Source organism: Danio aesculapii, chromosome 17 (assembly GCF_903798145.1).
Source record: "Danio aesculapii chromosome 17, fDanAes4.1, whole genome shotgun sequence".
Classification (NCBI taxonomy): Eukaryota; Metazoa; Chordata; class Actinopteri; order Cypriniformes; family Danionidae; genus Danio; species Danio aesculapii.
Window position 1 is genome coordinate 33,275,214 of NC_079451.1, and position 17,055 is coordinate 33,292,268.

The following is a 17,055-nucleotide window of genomic DNA, read 5'->3' on the forward strand; positions in this document are numbered from 1 at the left end:
AGATTATAATATTTAGCAGTATATAATCCTTGGAAGTAATATTTATAGTTGTTTAAAAAGTATAAATATTGTAATGTTTAATTTTATAAATAATATTAATTATTTTGGGAAAAAAATTATTCATAACAGTCAATTATGTATATTAGTAGTAATAATAATGGTTGTTTAAAATGTTTAAATATTATAAAATGTTTAATTTTATAAATATTAATTATTTTGAAAATAATTTGTCAGTCTTAAATTATAATATTTAACAGTATATAATGTAAAGTGGTAATAATAGTAGAAACATTTATTAATAAAAAATATTAAAAAAATAATAGTTTAAAAATTATAAGTATTATAAAATGTATGAATAATATAAATATTAATAATTTTTTAGGTGAAAAATCATCAGTCTTAAATTATAATATATAACAGTTTATAATGTATTGTAGTGACAATAATGGTTGTTTAAAAATTATAAATTTATAAATATAAATGTGTGTATATATATATATATATATATATATATATATATATATATATATATATATATATATATATATATATATATATATATATATATATATATATATATATATATATATATATGTGTGTATATATATATATATATATATATATATATATATATATATGTGTATATATATATATGTGTATATATATATATATATATATATATATGTATATATATGTATATATATATATATATATGTATATATATATAGTCAGTAAATCTTAGTAAATAATGTATAATAGTAATAATAATAATAGTTGTTTAAAAATTATAATTATTACAAAATGTTTATAAATATTATTAATTATTTTGGGGAAAAAATTGCCAGTGTAAAATTATAATATATAACAGTTTTTAAAGTATAGTAGTAACAATAATGGTTGTTTAAAAATGTTAATCTTATAAATATTAGGGCTGCTTGATTATGGGAATAATCATAATCACAATTATTTTGGTCATAATTGTAATCACAATTATTCAAAACGATTATCAGTTGAAGTCAAAATTATTCGTCCTCCTGTGAATTTTTTTTTGTATATATAAATATTTGCTAAATGATGTTTAACAGAGCAATTTTTTACAGTATTTCCTCCTATAATATTTTTTCTTCTGGAGAAAGGATTATTTGTTTAATTTCAGCCGGAATAAAAGCAGTTTTAAATATTTTGAAACTTATTTTAATAGCTCAATATTATTAGCCCCTTTAAGCAATATATATTTTTGATTGTCTGCAGAAGAAACTACTGTTATACAATGACTTGCCTAATTACACTAATTAAGCCTTTGAATGTCACTTTAAGCTGAATACTAGTATTTTGAAAAATGTCTAGTAAAATATTATTTACTGTCATCGTAGCAAAGATAAAAGAAATCAGTTATTAAAAATGAGTTATTAAATTTATTATGTTTAAAAATGAGCTGAAAATAAATCTTCTTTCCATTAAACAGACATTGGGGGAAAAGGGTCGCTCGTAATTCAGGAGGGCTAATAATTCTGTATACATAGTTATTTTCATCCCTGTAAATAAGGAAAGGGAAATAAATACATTAGAATAATGATATGACGCAAACTGTGCTTTAAGCATCTTCACTGTAAGAATTTTTTTTAAATTATAGTCCTTCAGTCAAGAGCAGTGAGTGATTTTGTCCTTTTGTTCTTTGATTAATGATAAAAAGAGTCGGCAGTAGGAATATCGTGTGCTGTCACTTTAAGAGAAGTGCGGTTCAGATATGGTCTCTCTTTCACATGTCTTTTGATTCTCAACTTGTTTGTTTATTATACAAATGAGGGTTAATATGAATAATCACTAAACACCACGCTCTGACACAGATGTGCATGTAATTGACCATTAAAGTGCTCACATTAAGATGGCATTAGATGTGTGTGCTTGTCTCCGAGGCTAAGTGCGCACACACACAACAGCATACGCTATTTCGCACCTTTAAAAACATAAATGACTCGAATGTATGTCAATGAATGATGTGCATCCAGTGCTGTAAAAGTTACGTTACAGTACATGCTTTTAGTCATTTTTACGTGAATCTGAGCTTTGCAGAGCAACAAATGTGTACAACTAGAAGGGGGCGGTATATGATGTAATAATCGTTTTATCTCGATTAATGTTTTTTCATAATCGTTAAAAGCCAAAATTGAAACCGAATTTTCTAATAATTGCACAGCCCTAATAAATATTATTAATTATTTTGGGAAACAAATGTCAGTATAAATTAGAAATATAGTATAGTAGTAACAATAATGGTTGTTTTAAAAATTAATAAAAAATATTCGATACTCTTACATTATAATATATAACAATATATAATAACAATAATGACTGTTTTGGTGATGATTGAAACATCTCCTTTCATAGTTTAGTATCGCTTTGTTTTCCAGCTTTTAACATATGCCTAATTCTATTGTTATTTTTTTTAGAATAAAGATTTAGCGAACGGAAAAGCCAGCGACGACGAAGACGAGGATGACGACGATGAGCCGGAAGACACGGAGGTCGAGCCGTCTAAAGAAGATGTGAATGTTGAAGACGACCTGGAGTATTATTACGAACACATCCGCTTCATTGACAGCATGTTAATCGGCTCCGGCGCTTTCGGCAAGAAGATCTCGCTCCAGCCCACAGAGCCCGGCTACGAATGGAAAGCTCCCAAAAAACCCCACAACTCCCACTTCTCGCCAGACGGGGGCCCTGATGAGTTCGATTACAGCTCCTGGGATGCCATGTGTTACCTGGACCCCAGTAAAGCAGGCGAGGAGGACGATTTCGTGGTGGGCTTCTGGAATCCCTCCGAGGAAAACTGCGGCACGGACATTGGGAAACAGTCCATCTCATATGACCTTCACACGGAGCAGTGCATCGCAGATAAGAGCATAGCAGACTGTGTGGAGGCTCTGCTGGGCTGCTATCTGACCAGCTGTGGAGAGCGAGCGGCTCAGCTGTTCCTCTGCTCTCTGGGCCTGAAGGTGCTGCCACCGGAGAAGCAGAGTTCGGGAGGCTCTGCCGAGCTCCAGTACGGCTGGCTGAAGATCCCGCCACGCTGCATGTTCGAGCATCCGGACGCTGAACGCACGCTCAACCACCTCATCTCCGGCTTCCTAAACTTCGAGAGCAAGATCAACTACACGTTTAAGAACAAGGCGTACCTGCTGCAGGCCTTCACACACGCCTCGTATCATTACAACACCATTACAGGTCTGTGGATTCACACAGCACGTTGTTTTTTTTTTGTCATTTATTCATTAATGATAATACTATAATATTGGATTATGTAATGTTCAAACTAAAATAAATTGCTTCGATTAAACAGTAGTACAATAATAAAATGGCAAATTTACAATACTAATAATTTAAATAATAATTTTAAATACTATAAATATTTTTCACTTTTTATTAGATTCATAATTTTAAATACTATAAATATTTTTCAGTTTTTATTAGATTATTAATTTTAAATAATATAAATATTTTTGAGTTTTTATTAGATTTAAATAATTGATTATAAATCATTTAAATGATCATTATAAAATGTATTATTATAAATGTTTCAAATATGATTTTTTTTGTTAATTTGTATTATATAATTTAATGCAATGAATTAATATGAAATGATATTTTCTAATAAGCAATAAATCTTGTAAAAATTGTAAATTAACTCAATAAATAATTAATCATTGTTAAAGTATATAAGATGTCAAAATAAGCTTGTTTAAATTACCACAAATTTCCACTTTACGATACTATACACTGTACAATTTTCTATACAAACTATAAACAATTTTCATAAATTGTATAGTTTATATAGCAAAATATATTTACAATGTACAATAATACAATTTGTATTTATTTACTGTGTTATTTATTACTACCCATTTTTGTAGTAATCACCTCAAAACTCACCAAAAAATTTTACTACTGTGTATTATATGTAGTATATACTATAAAATGTTATGCTAATATAATATACTATCACGTCAGATGTATTGTCAGCTACTGAACTTTGGAAGAAGGAATAAAAAAAGGGCTAGTAGGCCAAACAATATCAATTGTGAGATGAAAATTTTAAATAGCGTTACCATTTTAAGGCCTGTCACTATAATCAATATATTGACTTATCGCAGAACACATGGACATGACCTCAATCATTTTTGGTGATGCAGTGTATATCGCCCTTACATTAAAACCAATTCTAGCAACTTTTTAGCTGATTGTGTAACATCTTTATCTCTAGTGGAGGTGTCAGTGTCAGTATGGTCAAAAACACTATAGTATTTACTATAAATTACTTTAGTATATTTTCATGTGGGTGTCTGACAACTGAAAATAGATCTGGAAGCAGATTTCCAGCCTTATTTTTACCTTGCACTTTTAAAAAAAAAAATTATTATTTATTTAGGAAATGCGTTTTCACATTCTGAGTCCAATGCCTAATTATTAAATAGTTATATTGATTATTATTATTATTAGTGTAACGGATCATAAATCTCATGGTTTGGATAATTAATAAAATGAAGCAATAATAAAATAAATTGTAAAATATCCAGTACTATGAAAATTTCACTGTTACTACTACTGTTGCTGATAACACTAAATGTAGAAATCTAACATTATCAGTTGTACAAGCCATATTAATTTTTAGTCTCGTTTTTAATAAATGAATCAGGTATTCACTCATAAAACTTCCATGTTTCTTTGCTAGATAGATCATTTGTGATCAATTATTCAGTGGCATACTTTTGATGGCTGGTTGTCACCACCTTTTAATTAAATAATGTAATTGCTGCCTACAATTTTTATTTTTGAGCGTCAAGTTAAACGCATATGACAGTGATTTTAATCTTGACCATAAATATCAGTGGTTTTATCTAAATTATAAACTATTATCCCGGTACTGTTGTGTTATTTGAATGTTTGTAACTTCATAACTAACTCAAAAGACTAAAAACTGAATCTCTTTCTTGATTTTTGCGTTTTTCAAACACAGATTTGAATGCAGCATTTCGAAGGATTAATAAACATATGCAAATCATCACCATTTATAATTTATGTTGCGTGGGTGATGAGATGCTAATCTTTTAAGGATTAACAGGAAAGCCTAAATGCTTTCATACATGGGATTTGACTGATGCGAAAGGTGATCTCTCTGTGATCGTTACGAATTTAGAATTACTCTACAAGTTAAAAAATATTTGAATCCATGGGTCACGTGTTTCGAACCGTGGGTTTTGATCTGTTTGAAGTACTATAATTAAATGAAATATTCTTAAGAATAAAATATTATGTGTACTTGCATTGTGTTGCTATTATATTGTCATTCTCATTAAATAATGAGTGGCATAAAATGGTCTTAAAATGACAATAATATTGTGTATCGCAATATATTTTGGTCTAATATATCGTACAACAAAAACAGGCCTAACCATTTTAGGTTGTCCTATTTATTTATTAATGAATTTATTTTTATTTTAAAATGTAATACTTGAACTACATAAAAGAAAAGAAAAACTCTTGACAGCTGATGTACAGTTGTTGCGTTTGATCCAAGCCAAAAACTCATTCTAAAGATGCAGCTGGAAAGAATCATTTGTTTGTCAATTAGCATACACTCCTCATATTATCATGCACGCTGCATGCACTTTTCAAGAACGACTCTACAGAACAATATACAGTATTTTCCGTCATATTTTTCCACCCGCACTTCATATTTTTCTTGTGCTGTGTCACCGTTATATTAATGATCTGTGATATTAACAGTCTGATTTGAACCTTTTTTTCTACCGGACAGATTGTTATCAGCGGTTGGAGTTTCTTGGTGATGCAATTCTAGACTACCTCATAACCAAGCACCTTTATGAAGACCCCCGGCAGCACTCACCCGGCGTGCTGACCGACCTGCGCTCTGCACTTGTCAACAACACCATATTCGCTTCCCTGGCTGTCAAGTATGATTACCACAAGTACTTCAAAGCTGTCTCGCCAGAACTCTTCCACGTGATCGACGATTTTGTGCAATTTCAACTGGAGAAGAATGAAATGCAAGGAATGGATTCGGAGGTGAGCTGTTATCTGTGAAAGATATTAGGCCTTGGAAATCCTCCTTTAATTTATATGCTATCGTCAGCGCGGATGGATAATATTTCATCAAGATTTAGTAGCGTGACATCCTATCACTGGCGGTCATCGTCAATCTGGTCTGTGTTTGTATTTGTTTTCGTTTTTTGGGGATCGTAAAAATGCAGTTGGATTGAATTTATTTGGAAATGGTTATCTTGGCTCGGAACCTGGTCTTGTTTGACTGGAAAGCATTTTATGCCTAGGGGAAACAACTGGATACCGAAAGAGGAAAGACAAATTGAATAAAATAAGTAATGTTCTCCTTAATTACATAGCTGGATAATGTTGTCCCCGATATTGGACATTTAGGTCTTTTCAGCGTAATGCTAAAAGTAATTGATCGCAGTTCATTTCGAGAGGGAATGCCATTACAGTACTGCACATCTGTCAGTTCACATTTTTAAGCGAAAGTTCAACAAGAAATGAAAATTTGTTCTTTAATTTACTCGACTTCAGGCAATTTAAGATGTGGGTGACCTCTTTTCTTTGGTAGAACATTAAAGAAGATATTTAGCTCAAACTTTGATAGTCAAAAAAATATACAGGCAAAACTAAATTAATACCCTTGGCTCCACACGATACATTAAGGTCTCGTGAAGGAAAATGATCGGTCTGTGCAGGAAACAATATTATGGGACAGCAATACTACTATTAATACGCTGCCTCAGCAAAAGAAGATGTCTGGTTCTTTTTCTCAAACCGGATCTTTCAGACAGTCCATTTCTGGATATAAAAGACTGATTAGCCAGTTTCTTTATTCAGTCACCTAATAAGCATGCAATTTTTTTGTGGTAATCTTTAAATTCAATAATATATGACTGCTTAATCAGGCGAAGAATCAAATATGATAAGATTCATAAGTCTTACCCTTCAGTAACACTTCAATGAGTATTTCAATGAGTGTCTTCTAAAGGTATAAATGTTTAAAGTATAAGTAAACACAAATATTTCTATGATGAAATTACAAAACAACACATTTAAATTAACTGTGAATACACAATAAACGCATAATAAAAACCAAAATAACATTACTGGCACTACAGCAGTCCAGTTTGGCACTGATATGTAGACAAACTTAGTAGTGGGAAAAAAAAAATTGTAGGCGCATATATGAGCTGGTCATACATTGTATGTATTTCCAGTCAGAGTATCTTTGGTTTGAGATGGATCATAATTTTAAAGATCATGTATGTAGTAGGAATGGGCCCGTATAAGATTCTGACGGTATGATAACCTTGGATAAAAAATATCACGGTATTGTGATTACAGCTTTAAAATAAGTTCTTTTTAAATGTCTGGGTAAAAAAACAATAGCCTTTCCCCCCTTTGAACACAATATATTTTATTTTGAGAAACATTTAGGCCCAATCTTAATTCTATTTTTGTACCCCTACCCCTTCCCCTTATCCCTTAAAACCGAGGGTGAAGGGAAAATGCTTTAAAATTTGCCCCTAAGAATTGGGACAGCACTACAGCACCTGTACACGTCATCATGATCTCTTGCTTCATATGAGATCAGACGATCACGACTGCTGTAGTTATTCCAGTTGTGCTATTTTTAGGAAATCACTGAAGGCATATAATGTTATCATAACGATATAATGAGGCAATAAGATTGTAATACTGTGCATTTAACACAGTGGCCATATTCATCTATGCAAACACACCAAAAACAACAACAACACATTAAAGCAGACACTGTAAAAAGCTCATTCCCAGCCACTAGACTTTTCTGACAGGGTAATTGAGTGTCAGAATGTTGTGGACTGCTATACAGGAGTTTTGATTATAGATTATAGATAGCGAAATTTAGCGGTTTTTATTTTTAGTGTTTTTTTTTAAAGCATGACGGTAAAACACGAACGCATTTATGAATATATTAAAACGTGCTTATTTGTTGTAAAAATTCGTAATAATGACAAAAAATACTAATTTGTGGATCTCCTTACTTCCAAGTGCTGTGATCCTGTTGTTGTGGCTGGTTTATTCTAGGAAATTTTCTTACCCCTTGGTTTCAAGTGTGGTCCTGAAAAATCTCCGTTCAAAGGGCTATTCACCCCTTCCCCTTAGCCCTACACCTACAAACTAAAGAGAAATGGGATACCCCTACCCTATCACGGGAACGCGCAAAACGAGGGGTAGGGGTAAGGGGTAGAATTGGGATTGTTTGGAACAGTAAACATATCAGGATAATTAAAATCAGTCATTGACTTCTGTTGTCTTCATAAACACTGATTTCTTAACAATTTAAAACGGCATCTTTTCTGCTGGAGATACTGTTGTCCTGAAAAACAAAAAGAAAGTAAACAAAAAATCTTACATATACAGTTGAAATCAGAATTATTAGCCCCCCTTTTAAATTTTATTTTATTTTTTTTATTTCCCGAATGATGTTCAGCAGAGGAAGGAAATTTTTTAAATATCACCTTAAGCTGAATAGAAGTGTCTTGAAAAATATCTAGTGAAATATTATTTACTGTCATCATGACAAAGATTACATTTACATTTAGTCATTTAGCAGACGCTTTTATCCAAAGCGACTTACAAATGAGGACAAGGAAGCAATTCACACAACTATAAGAGCAGCAGTGAACAAGTGCTATAGACAAGTTTCAGGTGTGATAAAATAAATCCGTTATTAGACATGAGTTATTAAAACTATTATGTTTAGAAATGTGCTGAAAAAAATCTTCTCTCCGGGGCTAATATTTCAGGGGGGTTAATAATTCTGACTTCAACTGTACCTTAGGAACGGTATAGCAGAAAAGTTTGCCAATTTTAAAACCTTGAATTTTCCAAACTGCGGTATACCTTGAAATCGATTATTGTCCCATGCCTAGTATGTAGTTAAACATGCCTAGCATGCTATTTATTTATTTTTTTCTCAAAAAACCGGTCAGATATTCTGCCACAGAATAAGGGCTCATTAATTCTGAAAACTATGATTATTTTTGCTAATTATAATGTCATTATTACTTTGCATTTATTATGATTTTACTTATTTTTTTTTTTAAACCAAAATGTTTTTTGATAAATAGTTTTAGTCTTAGTTTTCGTTTCCATTTGCTAAAATAACCTTGCCTACGACCACAGATATTTTTTCAGGAAACTATTTTCTGCTGTTTGTTGTGTGTGATTAGTTTGAGAAATGTGAATTTGACATGGAAAAACACCATTTTCTGTCCTGAGAGAAAACACTTATTTTCTGCGAATGGAAGAGGGAAAAAAAAAGAAAGAACTGGAATTGTTTTTGCTCTCTCATAGCTTCGCCGATCGGAGGAAGATGAAGAGAAGGAGGAAGACATTGAAGTCCCCAAAGCAATGGGAGACATCTTTGAATCGCTAGCTGGTGCAATTTACATGGATAGCGGGATGTCACTTGAGACCGTTTGGCAAGTGTATTATCCAATGATGAGGCCGCTCATAGGTAAGAGCCAAAGACAAACTGACGAGTAAATCACTTCTACATTTCTATTCCATCTGATTGTGTGCCGGCTCATGTGGCGGAGACCACAAGTTCAGTCATTTTCAGATGTCGTGCCATTTTTATGCGTGATGAAATGTCAGATTGAAATGCTCTGCTTTTGTTTTTGTCTCGTTTTCTAGAAAAATTCTCTGCTAATGTCCCTCGATCCCCAGTGCGTGAACTCCTGGAGATGGAGCCGGAGACGGCTAAGTTCAGGTGGGAATGTTTTTTCCTCATACGCAAGCAAGCTCTTAACATAATCATCTGCAAAATACACTCATGGTAGCAATCATTTGAATGTTCAAAACTTGATACGCCGTAAAAGTTTGTGTATCAGTGTGTGGTTCAGAGTAAATATGATGTCATCTGAAATATTATGAAGTCTTTAGTTTCTGAGTCTCTACAAACCCCTCCATTGAGGTTGGAAGTTGTAGTGTGACTGTGAGAGAGTTTAAAGCATTCAGGCACAAGAAATTGTACTGTTTGTGACTTTAATAAAAATTTATTTTATATATATATATATATATATATATATATATATATATATATATATATATATATAGTCATTTAAGCAATGAACACTATGCAGGTTATTTTACATTTGATTGTTCAGTTTCTGCTTTCTGCAAAATGGTTTGATCCACCACAACCCCATAAAGCAGTTTATATATACACTCATTGGCCACTTTATTAGGTACACCTTACTAGTACCGGGTTGGACCCCCTTTTGCCGTCAGAACTGCCTTAATCCTTCATGGCATAGATTCAACTAAGTATTAGAAATATTCCTCAGAGATTTTGGTCCATATTGGCATGATAGCATCACGCAGTTGCTGCAGATTTGTCAGCTGCACATCCATGATGCGAATCCCCCGTTCCACTACAGCCCATATGTGCTCTATTGGATTGATCTGGTGACTGTGGAGGCCATTTGAGTACAGTGAGCTCATTGTCATGTTCAAGAAACCAGTCTAATGATTCCTACTTTGACATGGCGTGTTATCCTGCTGTAAGTAGCCATCAGAAAATGGGGACACTGTCGTCATAAAAGGATGGACATGATCAGCAACAATACTTAGGTAGGCTGTGGTGTTGACACAATGCTCAATTGGTACTAATGAGCCCAAAGTGTGCCAAGAAAATATGCCCCCACACCATTACACAACTAGCTAAACCATTGATACAAGGCAGGATGGATCCATGCTTTCATGCTGTTGATGCCAAATTTTGACCCTACCATTCGAATGTTGCATCAGAAATCAAGACTCATCAGACCAGGCAACATTTTTCCAATCTTCTATTGTGCATTTTTGGTAAACCTGTGTGAATTGTAGCCTCAGTTTCCTGTTCTTAGCTGACAGGAGTGGTACCCAGTGTGGTCTTCTGCTGCTATAGCCCAATTGCCTCAAGGTTGGACGTGCTGTGTGCTCAGAGATGCTCTTCTGCATACCTCTGTTGTAATGAGTGGTCATTTGAGTTACTGTTGCTTTTCAGCTCGAATCAGTCTGGCCATTCTCCTCTGACCTCTGGCATCAACAAGGCATTTGCACCCACAGAACTGCCTCTTACTGGATATTTTCTTTTTTCGGACCATTCTCTGTAAATCCTAGTGATGGTTGTTCGTGAAAATCCCAGCAGATCAGCAGTTTCTGAAATACTCAGACCAGCCCGTCTGGCACCAACAACCATGCCTCATTCAAAGTCACTTAAATCAGCTTTCTTCCCTATTCTGATGCTCGGTTTGAACTGCAGCAGATCATATTGACCATGTCTACATGCCTAAATGCATTGAGTTGCTGCCATGTGATTGGCTGATTAGAAATTTGCGTTAACAAGCAGTTGGACAGGTGTACCTAATAAAGTGACTGGTTAGTGTAAATAAAAGATACATTTATTGTTGTTAATAATAATATTAAATATGAATATGTTATCATGTTAAATATTAATGTTAATATTGAATAATGTTAAAATTACATTTCAATTAACGGCGTTTAATCTGAAATATTTTAATAAAATATTCGTTTTGCAGCCCAAGTATAAATTATATTAAATTTCCTCATAAAAGCATCACTTTTGTTTTTATGTATCATTAGTTTGAGCTTCATCTCATACATTTTCCTTAATGTTATTAAAATCCTAATAATTTAAATTATGTCGGATGTAATATTTGTACCACTTGAGTTTATTATGCAGTATGAACTATTCTTGATTGCTTGAACTTAAAAAATAAGCTTGCAATTATTTTTATAAGATTTTTTTTTTATTCTTATGGTTTTTATTGTGTTTTATCTCATTTTTTACATTTAAAATTAAGTATCTTTTTCTCTCTTTCCGACAGCCCTGCGGAAAGAACCTATGATGGAAAAGTACGGGTGACGGTGGAAGTCGTGGGCAAAGGCAAATTCAAAGGCGTGGGACGCAGCTACCGGATAGCCAAGTCAGCAGCCGCCCGCCGAGCCCTGCGCAGTCTCAAAGCCAACCAACCTCAGGTCCAAAACAACTGAGACACCCGGTCAAAAACGCCGCAATGAACCAATCCAGTCACGGGATTTCAGCTCAATTCACATGGGGTTCATATTTCATGTTATTCTTTACGTGCGCAAACACAATCTTTTTTTCTCCCCAGCTTTGTTGGATCACGAGTGCTTTTTATGTATCGCAAGTGTTAAGAAAAAGGTCAGGTCTTCTTACGCCCACACTTTCCCTATTTTTATTAACATAAAAAAAGAAAGATATATGCTCTGCTTCGTAGTAGTGGTTAAAATAGCTAAAGCTTATAGGTAGTATTACAGTGTACATAGTTCATAACTCCAAGGTATCAACTAAGTAAGAGAAATAAAAAAAAAAGTGACATACAAACACAAAATTCCTCAATCTGTGCACTAGTGCCAGGAAGGGCACGTGGAATAGAAAGATGGTGTTGGTATTGGAAGTGTTTTTATCTTGAGATGACTTTACTCTCAATCAAACTTGCACTTCTGTAGGGTCCGTTTTATTAGTTTGTTTGTATTGTTTTTTTCCGTCAGATCACAGCGGAATCATTTTAGATCTATATTGTATTGAAAGTGAAAGGCCCTTGCATCCTTGAGACAGATAGGAATTTGACATTCCCGATTACTGTAATCAGCATAGTTGTGAACGGCACTTGAGGATGCATGTTCGTGTAGCCAACCTGATGGGTTGTATAGACGTCATAAAGCTACGTTATATTAAAAACAAAAAAGAATTACGCTATTAAATGTTTATTACGACATATATATGTTGATACTTGGGTTTCAGTAATGTCTTTTGATATTGATGATATTTAGTTGACAGTCTTTATGAACATTAGATGTCTTCATAGACTGACTTAGTTTTGATATAACGACACGAACGATAAACAGGAGGACATATCACCTGGGAAAATATGCTGCAGATTTTATATTTAAAAAAAGAAAAAACAACAACGGAAAGAGAAAAATAGCATCGGATAATTCTGTAAGACACAAAGCACCTTTACGTACGTCTTTAGGATATTTCGCTAGATGACTTCACGCGCATCGCTTACCAAAGTCGATATTGATGCAGCGTCGTGAGGTCGCACCTGTAAAAAATCGATCCCTCAACATTCACACGTTTGGAGATGTGGTAACCAGCCTTTATTTTAGCGTAATTGTGTTGTAGCCTCTTGTCTAGCCTAAATGTTTTCATATTAATAGGCATTCTTCACTTGAATACCTCAGTTAATTGCATGCATGTTTTTTTTTTTTGGTGCTATGTTTAAGCTTGAATTTCTCATCTTTTTTGCACTGTAACTGTATTACCTCTTAATTTTATCTTTTTGAAATCTGTTGGGTTGGTTTTTCTGTTCTGTCAGCTCGTCAGGCTGTAGAAATCATTTCCCTGTTGTGTATTCTTTTGGTTTTTATGCTTGAAGGGGAAATGCTGAGGAAAAAAACTGTTCTCCGCACATAAGCTTGATGCATCTCTGATGAGCTCGGATTTTCCTTCACGTGAAAACTGTTGTGTATCCTATAAGATGGGGTTGCTTGACACTTGAAAAAATCGATAGATTGCACTCTTATAAGCCATGTGTCTCACTTTTTATTCTCTTTCAGTCTTACCAAGTCTAATCTGTTAATTAACTAATCATTGATACCCCATATATGAGGGTGCAAATTTTAATATAAAATGTGTGAAATTGAATTTTTTACATCTTAAAGGCTACCTAACTTCCCCCCCTTCCTCATTTTCTTTAGTTATTATGTTAATGACAAACTATTCATGAAGTTACATAATCCCAGCCATTGCTACCTCAGAAGATCCTTGCGAATAGTTTGGCCTTATCATAAGATCTTTGTGCGGATATGCTTTCTTACAAATCTGAATGGCATTGAGGCACAGTATTGCTTGAAAAAGCAAAAAAAAAAAAAAAACATACGCTTATCAGCACCTTAACAGGGGGATAAATATATATACTCACGACTATTTGCACTAAAATACATTCCCACTGACATTAAGTTTGCATCTTTTTAATGGAGTATGCTAAAAAGCGGTGCCTTTCAACTCTGTAACATCGAAACTCTCGTCTTATGCTACTGTAGCAAGTTTTCACATTTTGGTGCCATGCTTTATACTGGATATTGCCTTCCAATTGATGGTTTCCTGCTACTTGTAAGCAGTTTTATTGCAATTTGTTGGTCATTTCGTAACCCATCTAAAATTTGACGTTGGTCCCGTCTTGAGAATGAGTGCAATCTGTTTCCATTTTGGCAAGAGTTGAGCGACCCTCTTTACATGATCTCAGTCGCAACCCCAGAATTTAGTATTGATAGTCATTGGAAATGAGCGGGATTCTCATATTCGCTCAGCCAATGGTGTGAATTTGTGCATCAGGGTCAATGTGCGCCAGCCCTGCAATATGACACTGTTTCTGTAACCCTTAACCCTCAGACTATTGCAACTTTATTTTGTTTGTTCGTGTGTGTTCATATTTTTCTAGCTTGTTACGTATCCCCCCTCCCTCCCCCCTCAAGCCTCTAAAAGGCACACACTTATTTACCCTTCACAAGCTTTCCTCTCACTGTTGGTTTTGAACTTTCAGAGAATGTGAAATCACACATATGGTGCCACCGCATGGATATGAACTGTTTTTCTTTTTTTTCCCGGACATATTTTTTGCAACCTAATAATCAATGATCAATTCCCACAGAACCGATAACACCTTAAAAAAAGGAAAGAATTGGAGTCTTTTATCATCTGTGGGAGTGTTTTGTTAAAGTGGTCCTCCATCGTATCATATGCTGCAGATTGTATTTTCCTTCATGGTGGAGAATAATTTTTGTGTGTTGTTTATTTTTACTTTCTTTTCTTTTTAAACATGTAGCACAAATAAGCATTGCACTCGGGCGCCATACTTTACCTCATGTCAGAACGATAAAAAAAATTAAATAAAATACAAAACGTGTATATATAATGCCGTAACGTTTAAAGGAATAACTTGTGGTTTCGGCCTTGCTGCTGTTTGCATCGCTGGTATTGTACCAATGTATTTAAAAAAAAAGTGATCGGAGAGATACAATGTGCCTGCAGGATATCATCAGAGAAAATACACTGTAGAAAAATAGTTTCCAATCTCTACAATCTGGGGCTAAATATGTGTCCTATGTGTACATTCATGTCCTGCCTTAATGTAATTCTTTGAATATGGAATTGTAATGTAACCCGTCAAGTCTTTGGACTGGCATGATTTTAATATGTTGGGGCCATCGTCCCTTTCCCCATCATCCCTTTTCTCCCATATTAGTTGGAGTATATAAATCCTGATGTATTAGTGCATGTCAGTGAAGACTTTCCCTTCTCACCAACTTGTATTTCCTTTTTAGACTAAATACATTGTATAGATCTGATTACGTCAGCCCTAGATTTATTTACAAGGGCTTTATTTCATAACAAAGTGTCATATTTTTTTTAAAGACAAAAAAAATATTGTAATTGCCTGATTTAAAAGTCAAATGCACTCTTAGCAGCAGCAAGGTGTTTAAAGACAACATAACAGGACTGGAATGTGTGGCGAGCTCCTTTTGGGGGGGGGGGTTTATGGGATTGTTGAGCACCGTGGAGCACTAAAAGTTTTGAACGGGAATTATGGGCCACAAACTGCAGCTCAATTTCTGTGTTTTTAAGGGACGTGTATTTAAATGACTTTTTCTCATTCATACTGTATCAGTGCTGCAGTGGTATGCATTCTGCACCTTATGGATCACAAAAACCTTTACAAAGTCTGCCCCCCTCCCCCCTCTTTTTTAAGTAATTGTAGCTGAGTATATCTACAATAAAGTTATGGTATGGTCGTTCAGTTGTGGGGTATTTGTGTTCTTTTTGTCACCTATGCTGTTTTCAATAGGTATACCTTGTGAGTAGCAGGTTAGGCATCAAGAACTCCGTTTGGAAACATTTAACAGAATTTGGTCCATATGGCGTCGTATTTACCACTGGCATTGATGATGCGAATCTCCATTTCCAATAAATGCCAATCGTGCTCTACTGGATTAAGATGTGTCTGTGGAGACATTTAGAGTGTATTGAACTAAGAATGTTCAAGAAGTAATTTGGAGATTACTGTCACCATCACAATATTTGCACACTGTGGTCGTAAAAGAATGAACAAGGTCTACAACAGTACGCATCTTGACTGTAGCATTTAAAACAATACTCTGCTGATATTAAGGGGCCCAAAGTGTCAAGAAAACATCCAACACCATTAGCACCAGCAGCCTAAACTGTTGATGGATCTATGCCTTCATGTTGTTTACACCAATTTCTGACCCTACCATTTAAATGTTGCAGTTGAAAGTGATTTACCAGAACAGGCAACTATTTTCCACTCTTCTATTGTATTGGAGAACCCATGCAATTTGTAGTTTTGTTTTTAGTTCACCAGTGTGCTCTGTTGTAGCTCATTTTGATAAGTTGTCCATCCAGAAATGCTCTTCTGCTGAATTCAGCTGTTAGAAGTGGGTACTTTAGTTGTCTTTTCAATCTCTGGCTATTATCCTTTAATCTCTGGCTTTAGCAATGCATTTTCAACCATAGAACTGGCACACTGTAAAAAATGCTGGGTTCCAAACAATCTAATTTGTGTTAGAACAACATGAAGGAATTAAGTTAACATAGTTTTTACAAATTTGAGTGGAAAACATAAAAGAATCAAGTTGTCCTGAAAAAACTTCAACTAATTTTAAATGAGTTTGACCAAGGAGCAAAAGGTTTTGTTTATTTGAGTGTGCACTCACAGGATTCTTTGTTTTGTTTTTCTGACCATTCTCTGGAATTCCTAGAGATGGTTGCATGTACTGAAGGGATGTTCAGATTCGATCACGTGATGGGAAATCCGGCCCAATCACGCAGTTTCAGACTCTATGGGAATCTGAAGTTACCCCCAAATCAGGACTCATATATGTATA

At 34.2% G+C, this 17,055-nt stretch overlaps 1 protein-coding gene across 1 annotated transcript in view; it reads left to right on the forward strand.

Annotated features, from left to right (window-relative positions):
- Nucleotides 1-15,947, forward strand: part of dicer1 (dicer 1, ribonuclease type III) — a 43,727-nt gene extending 27,780 nt beyond the window's left edge. The window contains exons 22-26 of the mRNA XM_056477681.1: nt 2,451-3,225; nt 5,816-6,084; nt 9,409-9,571; nt 9,751-9,826; nt 11,949-15,947. Coding sequence (XP_056333656.1) covers nt 2,451-3,225; nt 5,816-6,084; nt 9,409-9,571; nt 9,751-9,826; nt 11,949-12,114 — 1,449 coding nt within the window. The 3' untranslated portion in view covers nt 12,115-15,947. The remainder of the gene's footprint in view (nt 1-2,450; nt 3,226-5,815; nt 6,085-9,408; nt 9,572-9,750; nt 9,827-11,948) is intronic.
- Nucleotides 15,948-17,055: the final 1,108 nt, after the last annotated feature.